The sequence below is a fragment of the Neolamprologus multifasciatus genome, chromosome 18 (assembly GCF_963576455.1).
Source record: "Neolamprologus multifasciatus chromosome 18, fNeoMul1.2, whole genome shotgun sequence".
Lineage (NCBI taxonomy): Eukaryota > Metazoa > Chordata > Actinopteri > Cichliformes > Cichlidae > Neolamprologus > Neolamprologus multifasciatus.
In genome coordinates, this window is record NC_140456.1 from 12,203,296 (window position 1) to 12,219,566 (window position 16,271).

Sequence of the window (16,271 nt, forward strand, 5' to 3'; positions counted from 1 at the left end):
ATATATTTAGTTTTAATCTGAACCTTTCTGAAACACACCTGTACAAAGTTTAAGGACTTAAAATGTGTGGGCTTAAAGAATGATTTTTTTTACACAACACTGACAGCTTTATTATATATTTTGCAGATAGCAATCAATGAAAATTAAATTACTACAAAAGTCAGCACTTCTGTAGTTGCATACTTCCACAAGCGAAAGTTCAACTCAAATAACTCTGAGACTTTTCTTTTCTGTTACATGCAACATGTTCATAATTCCTCAGATACCTCTCTTTGTAGCTGATAAAAATCTGGTAGAGGTTTAAGGCATTTTTGTTTAAGATGGAATCCTGCACTTCAGCCATCAGGCTCTTGTGAAGTCTAACCAAGTCCTGCATCAGAGAAAGAAGCCGTCAGTATCTGAACAGAAAAGTGTATCTTTCAATTGTGTGTGGCAAGAGTGAGAACTAGCGCGACTTACTGGAATGTTTACAAAAACTTTGTCTATTTCAGCAGTAGAGAAGAATTTCTTCAGTGGGTTCAGGAAATACTGGAGACAGAAGCATTGAAAACCTAAATGAAACTGAATTCAGCTCCTCTTCTTAGGCCATTTTACTTATTTACTGTGCAGCTGGAAACTACAAACAGTGTGAAAGTGAATTTGTAAATAATTTATAACTCATACTGAAACCATTTACACACGTCACGTAGGATGTTTGACAGCAAACAAATTAGGGAATTGGCAACTGGGGATTTCCCCAAAATTCCCCATAAAAACCCCAATATTGTGCTCCGTGTGTTGTATAAAATTATAACAATTACAGCATTTACTGTCACTGAGATTAGATTTAGCATTATGATGCAGTAAATCCATCATTTGTTAGTTCAAAAGAGGAAAAACAAGAGTTCAGTACCTTCTCAATTGACTCGAGGGTTTCCGTGTATTTCTCCTCTGTCTGTTTAATCTCTGTAAGGCAGCAGTTTCGGATATCAACCTCTGCTTGCTTCTAGAAAGACAGATATCTTAGAAACTGTTGCTTGAATGTTTAAAAGGAAAAAAAAAAAGCCTTTATTTCTATCTGCAGACAGGAAAAGCAATGTTTTAACAGCCACCAAACAGAGAGTAAGGTGCAGCAGGTGGCAAGTGAATAGATGAACAGAACAGAATTAGGCCCCTTCAAACCAAAATTTACTAAAATACTTTTAAAACTATCAAGAAATCGGAAGAAAATGCCTTTGATATGCTTTAAATTTTAGGATTAGTTAGGAGGTTTTTTCAATTTGCAAGTATAACCCATATAAAATGTTTCAATAGTTAGATTTATTATATTCTTTATTCTAAGTAGTAGGATTTAAATAACAGACTAGTAAGGTATCTCACCTTATTTTATAATGTAAATTAGTCATTCATGTGTGTGTACATGTTTAGACATCTTTGTGAGGACAGAAAATTGTCATGCTACTATACTTGTGGGGCCCCACAGTCACTTATGGGGACAAAATGCCCATCCTCAAGAGTTCGAAGGCATTTTTGAGGCTCAAAATGTGGTTTCAGTGTCAGGGTTACAATTAGGTTGTGGTTAGTACTTATGGTTAGCAGGTTAGTACTAACCTAGTTTTTCACAGGACTTACAATCCCATGAAATTTTTCTACATGACTCTATAGAGATTAGGGGCTGCAGAGGGGCGTAAGACTTCTATAACATATATGTCTCTTAACTCAGTATATATTAGTATATGACTGGAACATTTTTTTACACTGTGGAAGTGTAAGTTATTTAAATTATGAGTCTTGCTCAGTAAAGATGTTGTAATGCTGAGTTTTAGAGGATTATCCTGCACCGGGTAAGAAGCTGCACTAAACTTTTAGTAATTAGGATCTTGTTTCCAACAACACTCACCAACTATTCGACATGCGAGTTAAAGGTATTCAGTGTTTTGTGTGGTGTTTGATAGGTGTGTGTGTGAGCGCTGACTAATTGTGGTACCAGTGGGGGAAGCTGCTCCGTTCTCATGAGGTCTTCATAGATCTCGCCACCAGCATAATCGTCTTCTAGGCCATAGACCGCTGCATACAAGTCGTCTTCGTCCTCAGGAACATTCTCACTATGACATACACAAAAAAAAATAAACACCACTGAAATCTGCTGATTATCAGTTAATTTTTGCATTCGCAAGAGATGCAAGAAGTAACCTTTGTTACACCGGTTGAGTAACTCAGCATTAAATAACAATCACTGCGTTTAACATTCAGGAATTATGTATTTCCAAAAGGAATGATTCACAGAAATGAAAATTGAGGAGATTATTAAAAGCCTTATTTGCCACAAGCATAATGCAAAAATTGCTCTATACACCTGTGATTACTCTTCTCTGTCGATCAATCACATTGTCAATAGCACCCATCCAGATCCCTGATGTGGGTGTGCAAGCACTCAGCAAAAACATGTAGAATTACTCATTCATTTCCTCTGACAGTAACATCGAAACGGAGCCAAGCCAGTTAACAAAACATGTGGGTGTCCAGACCCCAGGAGAGCATGGATGATGAGCAGAGCTGGTTCTGCTACTGAGTGAAATAATCACGTTCTATCAACACTAGTAATGGGCCCACAGAGAGAAGCTTCATACATACTCAATCATGTCTTCTAGATTGTTGTAAATGTCCTCGTTTTGTAGGCTCTCGTCCGTTGGAAATGGCCTGGAAGTGACAGTAAAGTAGTATAAGCTTCAGTATTTAACAGAATAAATGCTCTAGTCGGGGGGAAAAAAAGCACTGCTGAGTAACTTAGGACAAGAAAATAACTTTAGATAAATCAGCATGTATTTAGATATCAAGAGCAGTCTAATGGGTTTTTGTATAATAGAAAAAGATGGAAAACCAAGCGTACTTTGTTCAAAAGATGAAGACTTGCAATTGTTTAAAATATATTTTACACTAAAAAATGATTAATGATCACTTGTTAGAACTGCTGAACTGATTGTTGAGATCAACAGTATCTATTCTTAACTACTTTGCAGCCTGTGCTTCATTTCTGTTTTTGACATATTGATTTTGTATACTTACTCAACAATTATATCTTGTATTTTAATTTAATACCACTGCTGTTTGCACAGTCAAGTATAAATAGAAACATTTTTAATCATTAACTAAAACAGCTGTTAAAGATGGAAATTAGACATAGCTATAAATGTGCCTGCAGTGTGGGTAAGGTGAGAAGGAGGAGGAGATAAGATATAAGTGAAAGGAAAGTTCACATGGTTGGATGACCTTTTTTTCCTAGAAATAACACTTAATTTACTGAAAACTTGATGACTTACTTGAATCCTGCTTGCTGAGCAACTGTCATGTGAGAAAGCTTGGACAGAGTGTCCATAACCTGGAGAAACAAAATGTGAAATTACATGTGTTGGTTTGGTATACAGAGACAGAAAGAGAGGACTGACTGAAGAGAGAGAGAGATACATGTTTAATAATGCAAATATATGACACTTATTGTGATTCCCGGTTTCAGAATTAAATCGGATTCACTGAGTTAAGCTTTCAATTTAAGCTTTAATTATCATATGAAAGTCAGATTTAAAGCTCTGATAGATTTCCTGCTTAATAACAATACCAGCTTGCACGGTTAACAAGCCAAATCTAAACAAATATGGGTGCTTCACATCGTTCAAAACCAATTAATTACTTTTATCCAAATGCTCCAGCGTGGAAACAAGATGTATCAAGGTCTAATCGCAAGCAACACTGCGTACTTCAACCAAGACAGAGGAGCTGTCACAAAAACATACAATTAAATAACTAGCCTTCTTTTACTAAATTATGTATGGATGTGTTCCCATAGCAACATAAAGGGGCAAAATGTAGCTTTTAAGAAAACACTTGAGCCCATGCATTTCTTATATAACAAATATTAAGGACCCGTCCGGGTGAAGGAAGACTCACACACTAAGCTGAATGCACAACTTGAGGAGTTTGTCCCAAAGAAAAAAAATTGCCACTGTTTGGAAACATTTTTTGGCTTTAGTAAAGAAAACAAACAAAAGGAAGACAACAAAAAATGGTTTCTGCAATCGAAGGTAATACCACCATTTATTTATTTATTTATGAACAAAGCAGGACAGCAATACCACAAAGGTAATACCACTAACCTGTTACAACACTTGGAGCACAATTTTAATAGCTGATTATATTTATAGTACAAACCTAGTGAACTAAGAGTTTAGGTTATGTCGCCCTGGAGCTTACTCAGTCAATGTCTTGGGTGTGTCATTAATCACAATCTTTAATGAAGGAGCATTTTTGATGAGTTTTCCACTTGCAATTAATAAGCATACAAATCTATCCCATCCCTAAAATCTATCTTTTGACATGAACGCAGCAAAGACCAACGCACAAACAAAAAGAAAGAGGCCACATGGAATTGCACAACAGATCATGTTATGACCATGTGAACAAACCTCACTTGACCACAAGTAAAAGTTGACTCTAAAACCACCAGTAAATAGCTGTAAGCCAAACTCACTGACCACTTTTAATGATGTAATGGTGTGAAGCACTGAGCATCATTTAAACGCCACATCTGTCCATCGCTTTGTGTTTCTTGAACACAACAGTGAGTTGTCTGCACTCAAATAGCCTACAGTTACCAGCTCTCAGTGCAATAGGGCATCTTTGGGAACTGCGGTGGAACAGAAAATTCACATTATGGATGTACAGCTGACAAATGTGCAGCAACTCTGTGACGCTATCACGCCAAGGCTTTCCAAAATTTATGACGAATATTGAACATGTCATCAAGAATTAAGGCAGTTCCTAAGATAAAGTGAGACCCCACCACGTACTAGCAAGGCAGTCGTTAACGTATACGTGACAGTTGCAACAGTTTCCTTTACCAAAATAAAAGTTAGCTTCATTCAATTAGATTTTTTTATTTCAAGTCACACAATTATGTCGGGAAACTTCATAAAAGGTCCATGTTAGTCAATATTAAGAAAGAAAACCCAGAGTGAAAAAGCACTTGGTGAGAAGAGGTGGAAAAAGCTGCCTTGTGATAGGAATCAGTAAAATGATCAACTATTAGCCTCTTCTGTATGGCTGAAAGGAGAACAAACCCGCAAAAGTTAAGACTACTACCTAGTTAAACACCACATGATAGTAGCAAAATGTGTCAGCGCATGACACATGACAGATACACATGACACAGACGCAGCTGTTCCGAGCTGTCAGATTCACTGTTTCTTTGATTTTTATTTCTTTCTCAATTCCATCTTCTGTGGTTGTTAAATTACACATCAACTTATCTCACATCATAAAGTGAGAATTTTTTGTAACAGTTTACTCTCTAATAGCAGTCTCTGTGTACAGAAGCATTGCGCAAACTACTAGTTATTCTTTACCTATATTTTAAAATTTTGTGCTTTCCACTATAACTGTATTTATTTACTTACTTTATGTGTTTTAATGTGTATCGTAATAAAATTCAAATTACGAATGCAAAGAGGGAAAGGCAGACAGTGACTGGGAGATGAATTCTCTGGAAGGAACGTGAAACTCACACCATGTGTCACACTTTGTAATGTTCCATAAAATAGTCAAATGTGTGTCAAATTAGTACAAATGTTGTTACACTGACACCTCAAACAGTGCGCATCTGTAAGGGTGTATGCAGAATTGCATTAAATCACTTTTGAGTTATGTGTTAACTACAGAAATACATGATCACCCTGCACATGACAAGGACATAAATACAGGTAATTCGCAGCTGTTCATCCTTAACATAAAAATGTAAACTCCTAATAATATTAATGCATGTGCAACATTGTTATCAGAAAAGTATTTGTCATATTATTTCTTTCCACTGCGGTACTTGATCATTATGAGATAATTAATTTCTTAAACTTGCTGTAGTTAGTGTCAATATATAGTCTTTCCAAAGCTTACAGTGCTGTCAGAAGTCTCTACAGGTGAAACATTGCAATGTAATGTAATGCAATGTCCCAATTACGACAGAAAAGTAAAATAAATACCAGTTAACTCATTTACATCATAGTTTCTCTCTATGATAAATTATCCAGCGACAAAGCTGCAAAGTTCGCAAAGTTACTTTTTTGGATTTGCAGCTAAGATAGTTATTTGGGTTAGATATAACACCCTTTGAATCTTGAGTTTATCTCCCCTTCCTGTGTGAATAAGTCCTGTGGCTTTGGCTAAACCCAGGTGTGCTTATGACTTGAAAAGAGGCCCGTTTGTAAACTGTACCCAGCTTTAAAAGTGCAACATTGTGATGTTTGCAGCACTGTAAATGTTTTTTTGTTTGTTTGTTTGTTTGTTTCCCCTGCATCACTGTTTGCACTTAAAAAAATTAGATGCCATAGTGCAGCATAATGTTCCACAATGCAAACAAGTATATTGATCTCTGTGAAATTTCTGCGAAAATCTAAGACTACTGATGTAAATGTAACCCTGCTCCTGCACACTTTGTCCACATCACAGCTGGTTTACTTCTAGTGATAGTGATAGCTACTGAATACAAGATTGAAAATCTAAAGAAACATATTAAAGCCAAACTGTTTTTAGATGGATTCAGTGTAACTTGCACAAGAAAGGAGAAAGATCTCTTGCAAATACATGAAATGATCAATCTAACACTGGTTTAAATCACATTCATTTAGTGAAGTGTAAATCCTTCTAGGCTGTCTTTTTTTAAAAAAACAAGTTGTTCTCACACCTGACATGTCTGAAAGTCATTTGGCTGAAGCTACATGTGAGTTGAGAAGCAAAGCCACAAGCTAAGCTGAAGACCAACCGCCTTGGTTAGTGTGGCCTATTTACGATGTCTATCGTAAATCCCCGGAGCACTGTGAAAAAGACAGAGAGCTGTAACATCGGATAAGAAATCAAATGTTCATGTTTGCCACTCTGCAGGTGCAATGCAGTCACTTCTCTGTGAAACTTGTTCTAATTTTAGCAAGTACAAATAAATTCATCACACATTCTGCCCTGTGTTGTTTTTGAGTCCCCGAAATAAAATAGACGGTCCATTAAACGTCTGTAAATGCTCTCTTGTTTATGCAACTACACAAAGCAAAAAGATTGAAACTTCATAAAGGAGAAGCAACTTAGCAGTGGGGTGATTATTTGCCTCCTTACACTGGGTTTCAATCCATTTCAGGATCCGTTTAAAAACTGTATTTCTTGTTTTTAAGACTTTCGATGGATTAGCACCACCTTCTATTATAGATTTTTTGAAAATCCACATACCAGAGATCTATGAGCCAAATGCTCTTGATATCTTCCTAGATCCAGGCGTGAAAGCAGAAGTAACAGAGCCTTTTCAGCAGGGCCCTCTAATCTTTGGAACAACAGCTCCAAAGTGCAGCTGACAATGATCATTTTTCATTATTATTAACACAGAAATAACGGCACTAAATATAAAGGTGAAACTTTACATGGTGTGATGATACTAATGGACCATACAGTGATAATCTCTACATGACAGATTTTCAGCTTGGTTAAAGGAATAGATTGACATTTCAGGAAATACATATATTCAAAATAATCAAGGTTGGGCAAGAAGATTAATACCACTGTCTAGTTTGAATGCTGAATATTAGCTTGACCCAGAAATAGGGACAGGCAGTGTGACAGTGTAGCTCTATCCGAAGGAAAAGCGTGTTAAAAGACATGTTAATTTAATCGTTTTGGCAATATATATATGAAATTCATATTTCTTTTGTTTTGTGAAATTCTGTGCTGAGACAGACACCGAAGTTTAAAATGATAATTTTCCTGGTAGCTGATATTTTATTCTACTTCTTTCTTTTATTTTCCAAGTTATTTGTTCAATATTTAATAGAAGAGAAACAAATACATTTTTTTTGTATATTTGCAGATTATTCTGTGCAGAATTAACGTGTTAATTCATTAATTACTAATGGTCACTTTAACGGTCAATTTGTAAATATATTCTGTTTTTTTAAATAATAATCAAGCTGTTCACGTCTATCACACTGCACAAAATATACATTTTTTTTTTATTAGCTTCTCAAAACAAAATTAAAATCCATCAACTTTCTGAGAAAGCTCTGATATTTATTTAGCCACCCCAAGGATGATTCTACGAAGATACAGCCAGAAAGACAATGTAGTGTCGTTAACACAAATTATAATCAGGAACACATTATTGTTGAGAGTTTTTTGAGGCTTTTGGTAATTGTCAGACTTTATGGGTTATGCAAATGTAACGTTTCAGAAGGGGCTACTTCACACTCTTTGTTTAGTTTTTACCAACCTTAATGTGAGCTTTGCTGAGTTAAGCGTCAAAGCACACATTTAAAACGGTATTTTTGCATTCTTCAGTGTGTGATGGTACCAACTGATCACACACTGATAATCTGTGCATGAAGGTTGCATTTGGCAAGTTAAGGTAAGAAGACCGACAGTGCTCTTATTTCTAAACGCTAAATATTAGCTTAGCGCAGAACAGTGAAGCAGATCGCTTGATGTAACGTCCACCTACCTACACTTAATTAATTATGTGATTATATTTATTTAGGTAAATTAATAAATGTTTTTTTTTTTTAATTAAATTATGGACAGATATGGACATTTAAGTTTAAAACAACAATTCCCCGACAACAATTCCAGTTATCCATATGCTATCAGCATATTTCTTTCATATCAAAAACCTGAATGGTTTAAATAGTTTTCTGTTTTTCACATTTTTATCATACAATTTTCAAAAAATTTGCAATTGCAAAATTGATGTTTTGCAACAGATAAACACTGAAAACTGATATCGCTGAATATGATCCTGTTCGCCGATATGCCGATACCACTCAACAACACTGACACTGGCTAGAAATGAGACTGTTACACTTTAATTTCATTTCTACAAAGATTTGAATGTAAAATATATCTGTCAAAAAGCTCAAATAATAATGTATAGAATGCATACTAATGTATAGATACAGCAGTTCTGGGGTAGGCAGGTAAGGAATACACCATGCATAAATACGTAACATGATAATTATTTATATGGGTAGGGAATTTTACTGACGTCTTTCGATGTTTTTAGCTTAAGCCAAACTAACAGGTTGCTAATAATATTTTATGTGCTGACATGTGTTATCAATTTTCTTATTCTCAGGAAGAAAGCGTGAAGTTATTTCCCAAAAAGAAAAACTGCATGAACTTCGTACAAAAGTAATGTTGTTTTGTGAAAATATTAATAGTAGTTTATACTGAAGGAAGAAATAAACACACTTCTTGCCCCTCTGCTTTATCTCTCTAGCCTTCAGCCTTCTACGTGCCAAGTGTCAAGTTTGGCTCCCTGCAGTGAAGCCTGTAGTAACTCAGCTGAGAAATGTAGGTTACAGAGCTCTCATTAGATATTCAGTGGACTAATACTCAGTCCACAGGCAGAGCTGGCACAACTCGACCCCAAGTGGATTACACTGGTTGAGATTTGAGATGTTCCTTTTTTGGAGTTTTCTGTAAAAAAAAAAAAAAAAAGAAAAAAAAAGAAGAGATTGAGCATTTCTTCTTTAGACATACAGCCCTTCATGGAGCCAATCCAACCCAACTGCTTAACCTACAGTCACCCGTATTTCTAACTACCAATAAAAAAAAGCAATGATCTGGTGCAATCTTTATCCTCCAGAGGCTTGTTTGTTTGATGGACAACCCTTGAACATGGCTGAGATTATGCAGCCCGGCTTGGATGTAGTGTACATATTTGCAAGCCCTACCTCCCCTGTGGGATTATCAGCAGCCAGATTAACTAGAAGCTTCTTTAGAGCACAACACACTGAACTGAAAGAAAAGAGAGCTTGTATAAGAAACTACACACACAGCTTGGTATGCACTCTCATAGTTCACGTATGACCACTTCCATTCTACAGAGGGAGGTGAATTCACTATTGCAATCATATATAGTATGCCTAAGTTATGATGTATATAAGATATATGGTATTACTTTACCAAACTAAACTCATGAGATACCGTATACATTATTTAGACACGATAAGCATTCAGGCAAAACAACTAAATGTAAAAAAAATGTAAAAAGAGACAAACAAGCCTATTTAAGCTTCAATAGATTGGCGAACTGGCCCAGGTCTGCCCTGCCTCTTGCTCCATGTCATGTCAAATAGGCTCCGGCCTTTCTGGAACAGTGAAATGGATAATGAGTTAAGAAAACGCATGGATGGATAGCCCAATCTTATGTACTTCAGAGGTAAAAAAAAATCTCAGATAGAATACATTCAGCATAGATTAATACATATGCTCCAATAGTTTTATTTAAAAATATATATATATAATTTTCTTCAAGCCTCTCAGTGCTTAGACAACTCATAATGCCCCCAGGTAAAATGGTGTACTTAAATAAGGAAATGTTGGAATAAGGCTCCTCAGAGTAAGTGTGCTTTCCGTGGCCAAGTTAAATTAGGCTCCTGTGCTTTAAGCGACAGTCCGCTGAGTGGCTGCACAGAGCGCACTACAAACCCACTGACCTGGTAACGCTGTGTACACACACTGAAAACAGGTCCCACAATAACACAGCAATAAAAAGAAGTCAGCCAATCCCTTCAAAAAGCTCCATGAAAATGTAAAACCAGGCAGTGGGTAGGCAAACAGTGAACGCTTTCAGACTCACACACAGAGAAGAAGCACACGTACACTATGCTTCCATCATACCTCAGACTTGTATTTTAAAGAGTTGGCAGAATTTATAGATCAATTAGGACAGAAAACAGAGCAGGTGTGGCATCACTTACACCAAAAGACAGCTACGAAGACAATAATGCAGTGAAACATCACAAGCATATGCACTTAGGCTTGTTTTGAAAACGTTATCATCTGTTCAAGCTGTTTTGTAAAACACTGGAAAAATTATTTTGTTAATTAATTGTTCTTTGACTCATTCTTTAAAAAAAAAAAAAAAAAGAGGTCCGTTACAGAAAATTCTCTTTTTAGACTTTTTACATAATGATTTTCTTTTTTTAGATGGATAACGTCTGGACAAAATCTATCAAAATCTATCATAACACCTACTCTGAACTATTACTTATGTCTAATATCTGAGCAATGGAGAAAAACTGTAAACTCGTTAACTGGGACAGACAATCTGCACAGTTATTGTTACCAGTTCAAATGTAATAGTGCTGTGACATGTAATGTATTCACTCAAACTGATTTACAGACTTTTATAAATGATTCTAATAACTGTATGAAAGGAGAGAAGAATGTTATGATACATGAAATTACTGGACTGCTTCATAGTGCAATATTAGAAAATTATCATGACAGAAATGGGTGCTACCTTTCCAAAGTCTCGGACATCGAAGAGATCAAAGGCTTCAAATAAGTCACTCTTCTTCATCCCAAACACATCACAGCAAGAGGCCAGAAATGTCCGAATGTTTTTCAAGCACAGGAACTGCAAAGGGCAGAAACAGACTGTTATATAACATAAAAAGTTGTATGTAGATAGATTAAATTTTACATTGTTTACATTTTTTGTAACTAGTTTCTGTTTAAATACATATGTGCAAACATAAAAAGTTGTTTTTAAGGTTATCTCAACCCGAACTCAGTACAAATTACAGGTTTCAAGAGGGTTTTATCTCCACAAGATTTTTAACACTCATCATATCGAAAAACTAACACCAAAGTACAATAATCTGACTTTTTTTTTTAAATAAACAATTTTACTTGGAATTATTTTGAAGAAACAGATCTTATGTTCCGAAACTGCTGACAGCACTGTTTGCGGTTTTTCCTAGAACAACAGTCGTGCTGTTTCTAAAAATACCTGTCGCTGTTGAATTAATTACGTGGGATCTCATTTAATCTAGAGCTAGCAGACAAAAATTAAGTCAAATAAAAACTAAACTAACATGAGTAGATACCACAGTAACATTAAAAGTGTACTTTCCGTTGTTTGGAAAATAAAAACAAACTCTTTAACCTCCTTTGTAATGTAAATCAACTTTAATTGACAGCATAATTTAAAGCACCAAGAATTTAAAGTCCCTTTTCTAAACATAAAAGTAAACTACAGCCCCTACAAACTGAAAATGAAAAATGAAAGTTTTATACTGTGAAATGAAACCACCAACTATGTCCTCTGTTGGTGTCACTTCCTATTAGGATCTTTGTGTTAGTGGGAAGACGGCAGCCAACAGAAACATTGGACATAAAGTTCTGGTTTAGAGTTCAAGATACTGGTCTTTGTCTAGTTTGAGCCACTTCAGTTAAAAAGAAAACGTATACAGCACTGTTAGATCACCTCAGTTCATTTTTCCTGTCAAACACATTGCTGAGAAATGGCTGATTTAGAAACTGAATATGTAATAATTTAAGCAGTAGGTAAGAAAATTCTTGAGAACAGATAGGCTTCTTTTTATCACATCAGCTCATCATGGAGACGCCTGTAATCACCCCGCCGCCCCCAGGGGCCCTGTTTGTCTACGGAGGAAGTGCAAGAACATGATGGCTTTGCACCACCAACAGCCTCATACTTTTGAACACAGTCACAGCCCTGGTGCACATTCTTGTATTCACATTTAGAGTAACACCCAGAATCTCTGGCTGCACGATAATAAAAAAATACTTTTTTAAACACCTTTTAAGTTTATTATTTTTTATTTTCAGTTAATAGTGGTCTGTTTGTGATTTGTTTAGCTAAGTTTACTTCCTGTTATATATATATATATACTAGACTACTTTAAAAAGCTTTTACTTTGTATTACTTTGGAAGCAAATAAGAGAGGGAGTGGGCATTTGCGTATCCAATGCGTATTTGTTCATATTTGTTTATGACTGACATAGTCAAAATGGTTATGTGAATTGTTATTTGAATTTGTACCAAAACTCAGCATACAACACGGGTCTTGGGTAACCTTTCATCAGTGTACACTTTAGTCGTGTTCACCAGTGCCCTTGTTTCTTTTTTCGAAGATAGCCCATCAGTAGATGACAATGAAAGAGCCATTTAAAATATGGAGCCCACTGACACACATGCCTTTTGCAACCATTGCCAAGTGGCCTACAGCTACAGGCTATGTCAATCCATTGTTTGGCCTGTTATGCCCTGGGTTTGCTTTAACTCTCTTTTAAAAAATATTAAAGAAAAGCACATAGGCACTGGTGAAACAGATAGTGCAAAGCATAGCACATGTGCATAGTACAGTTTGTGAGACAGAGCCCAATCACTCATGCAGATCTATCACTACAAAAAACATATCATCATGATGATCATATCATGGTGACAGCTCATTTCAACCAAACTGTATATAATTTGCTTTTAGTGCCTATTTTATGTCAGCTAACAAATATAAAATGTATTTATGTTCTTTTGTGTGTGTGTGTGTGTGTGTGTGTGTGTGTGTGTGTATCACGTCACTGTCTTTTTATGGTGTATTATTAACGGTTTCTTTGACTTTAATCGTTCATTACTCTTTCAACTAGATGCAGAAAGATCTAATCACCTGCCTGAGTATGCTGCTGAACAGGAAGTGCTGCTGTTACAGTAACGTAGAAGCACAGAAAATGTATAAATATATTGGTAACCACGGCAGGCTTTAATTATGTTTGTAGGCACACCTGCAAATACATATATTACACCAAGGAAGGTGCTTTTAATTTAAAACATTAAATTGTTATGTTTTGTTTTATTTTATTTAACTGGCCAAGACAGTAATGCAAGAGATTTAAATAAAAAATTAGCTTAAAATTATTACACATGTCATATGCCATCAAACCAAATGGCAAGCCACTGCACAAAATGTAGTTTCCCAACTAATGGGTGGATCAAAGGCAGGATTTTATCAGATGCCTCCAGAGCCTTCAGCTCCTGAAGGGTTACTGCATGAGCAAGGAGAAGTCTATTTGGACGATTTCTTAGGATTTCACAAACCAGACAAGTTTCACACAAGCTAAAGAACTTTATCCAGAAAAAAAGACAAAGATCAAGACACCAGAACAGGACACAGAAAGTGAAACATCATCTTCACAATAAAAGAAAAGGGTGAAGATATCTGTCAGAGGCCACTCCACGGCTTTAGTGAAACTTATCTGTTGGACCCAAAACCAAATAAGACAGGACACAAATAAAACAGTGTGTAACAGATGGAAATAATCTAAAGCTTGCCTTAAACTGCAAATCTTTAGAATTTGCGGTTTTATTTTGAAAATATGGAATAACTTAAAGGGAAAATCTCACCTATGTCTGCATTAAACCTTCAATAAAACTGGAACAGGCTTCTGTACCCTAATTACTGTAGCTCCTTGCAGGCAGAACAACAAAATATAAAAGCCCTAATATAGCTTCCACCATTTCTCTTCCATGTATTTAGTAACCTTATTTAGAATTGCTATAGCCTGATCTTCTTAAGAAGGAGCTGCAAATATGTCTTTGTCCACTTTCACACATTTTTGATTAGGCGTCCTCTTCCACCAGCGGAACTACTTTGGTTTTTTACCAGTGGTTATTGGGCTAATAAACTTAACCCCGACTTTCCTGGACACCACTATAGGTTTAGCTTATGGCTTGCTAGTGAACGCATGAATTTGATTTCACAATATTTTTTACAAGTAATTCGTAAAGTAGCGCATAAAATGATGGATGTACCTGTGACATTTGTGGCCTGAGATTGATCTCCTTTAGGTTGATAGTGTGGGGTCTTAGGTTGTTGAGTAGCTGGCACAGCAGCACCCCGTCCCGCAGGGTTTGCGCCAGGTCGAACACCTGCGCCGTGTCCGCAGTTACCCGGTGGTTCGCAGGCAGCACGTTGCAGCTGATCAGCCACATCGCACATTGCCTCCAATACTCCATTTTGGCGAAGAGCGGAATAAACCGCAGGCCAATGCTAAATTTAAAAACTTTGTCCGCTTATGAAGTCTGTGCACGGCATGGGGAAGAAGCTGCGTCCTGAGCCATCCGCATGTCTCTTCAAACTCCAGCATCGCCTCTGGAGGACAGACGAGCCGCTACAACTTATGAAAGCTGCACAGATGGGGGTGGCTGTTCTGAAACCCCCTGTGTTTGAGTGAACTTCCTCTTCCTTATTTTGTAATCTTTCCGTTCCTAAGTCTCTTGTTTTGCTTGTTTGTTTGTTTTCTTAGTCATGTCCCCTTATTTATGAAACGAGTCATGTGCAGAATTTAACGAAAAAAGCTGTGGAAAATCAGGTCTTTGTAAGGCGTCTGTGCTTTTAACACATGGACAATTGTTTAATCATACGTCTGAAGCTGTGCAGAAATGTTCTCATGTTCGCCACATCTCTGTGAAAGAACACTGATTCACCTTTTTTTTAACTGTAATTTCTCTACTAAAGTTGCAGGCAACGGATAAAAAATATTCATATTTACTCATAGAGTTGCTGGTTTCTTTGTATTTGAGGCACTGTCAGTGATCATTCGCATGTTTCAATTAGAGCAAGGGGCAAATCACTTGAAACAGGTTTAGTTCTTCTGCCACCATAAACACCACTTAAAAAGTCAGACGACCGCAGTCAGTGCCCTATACTGGCCAGACGGCTATGCACTGATATAGGGAACAATATAAAAAGACGTGGCTTCCATTATGCATCAAAAGTATTGGTAGGAAATTCGTCAGAACTCAATAAGCATGCGTGCAGTTATCAAAGATCGCGATTTTTATGCCGCGATAACGCCAGAGCATTTTACCGCAACCTATAGGGGGCGCCAGAAACGTACAAACTTTCTTCAAAATCCTTGTGGATTACAGCCTACTCGACATAATTGTCATTTTATGACAGTTGTGTTATTTGTGAGCCCGGGCTTTGTGGACACATATACCTTGGCCTTATAGGTGAAAATAAAAAGTCCCAATCAGCCACATGCACTGAAGTTCCCCTACCCAGAAGACTTGGAAATTTAAGGCTACCATGATGGATTGAATCTAATTTACATTCTGTAGAAATGTGAATATGGATAAACTGAGCAACATACACTCAACAGTCGTTTCTTCGAGGTCTCCTCACAACAGGCATCTCTGTGAACTGTATAAATGAATAAATACGTTTGTGCTAGTAGTATCATCGTTAGACTGAACTTGGATCATTCCAGTCTTTGTTCTGTGCTCTAAAGAATCAGATGGTGTAACGGTGTTATTCTTGCTGTTTGCAATTGGTCTTGACCTTAATAACTTTTTTATTTTGTTCAATAGAAAAACATTTAAATGAAATTATTAAACATTTGCAATTTCTTTTCAGTGTTTTGCAAATTCTGCGTTTTGCTGATGTTCAATAAATGAGATGTTC

At 36.5% G+C, this 16,271-nt stretch overlaps 1 protein-coding gene across 3 annotated transcripts in view; it reads right to left on the minus strand.

The window, feature by feature from the left end:
* LOC146497438 (guanine nucleotide exchange factor VAV3-like) overlaps positions 1–15,036 on the minus strand; it is a 64,130-nt gene extending 49,094 nt beyond the window's left edge. The window contains exons 1-8 of one of the 3 annotated variants that reach the window (XM_085140506.1): positions 14,618–15,036; positions 11,306–11,422; positions 3,300–3,358; positions 2,614–2,679; positions 1,967–2,084; positions 893–982; positions 460–528; positions 267–370 (exon numbers count right to left, since the gene is read on the minus strand). In XM_085140506.1, the coding sequence (XP_084996632.1) occupies positions 267–370; positions 460–528; positions 893–982; positions 1,967–2,084; positions 2,614–2,679; positions 3,300–3,358; positions 11,306–11,422; positions 14,618–14,821 (827 nt within the window). In that variant the 5' untranslated portion in view covers positions 14,822–15,036. Of the gene's footprint in view, positions 1–266; positions 371–459; positions 529–892; positions 986–1,966; positions 2,085–2,613; positions 2,680–3,299; positions 3,359–11,305; positions 11,423–14,617 lie in introns of all 3 variants that reach the window. The other 2 variants (XM_085140505.1, XM_085140507.1) reach the window with 2 other exon arrangements.
* Between the last annotated feature and the right edge of the window lie 1,235 nt (positions 15,037–16,271).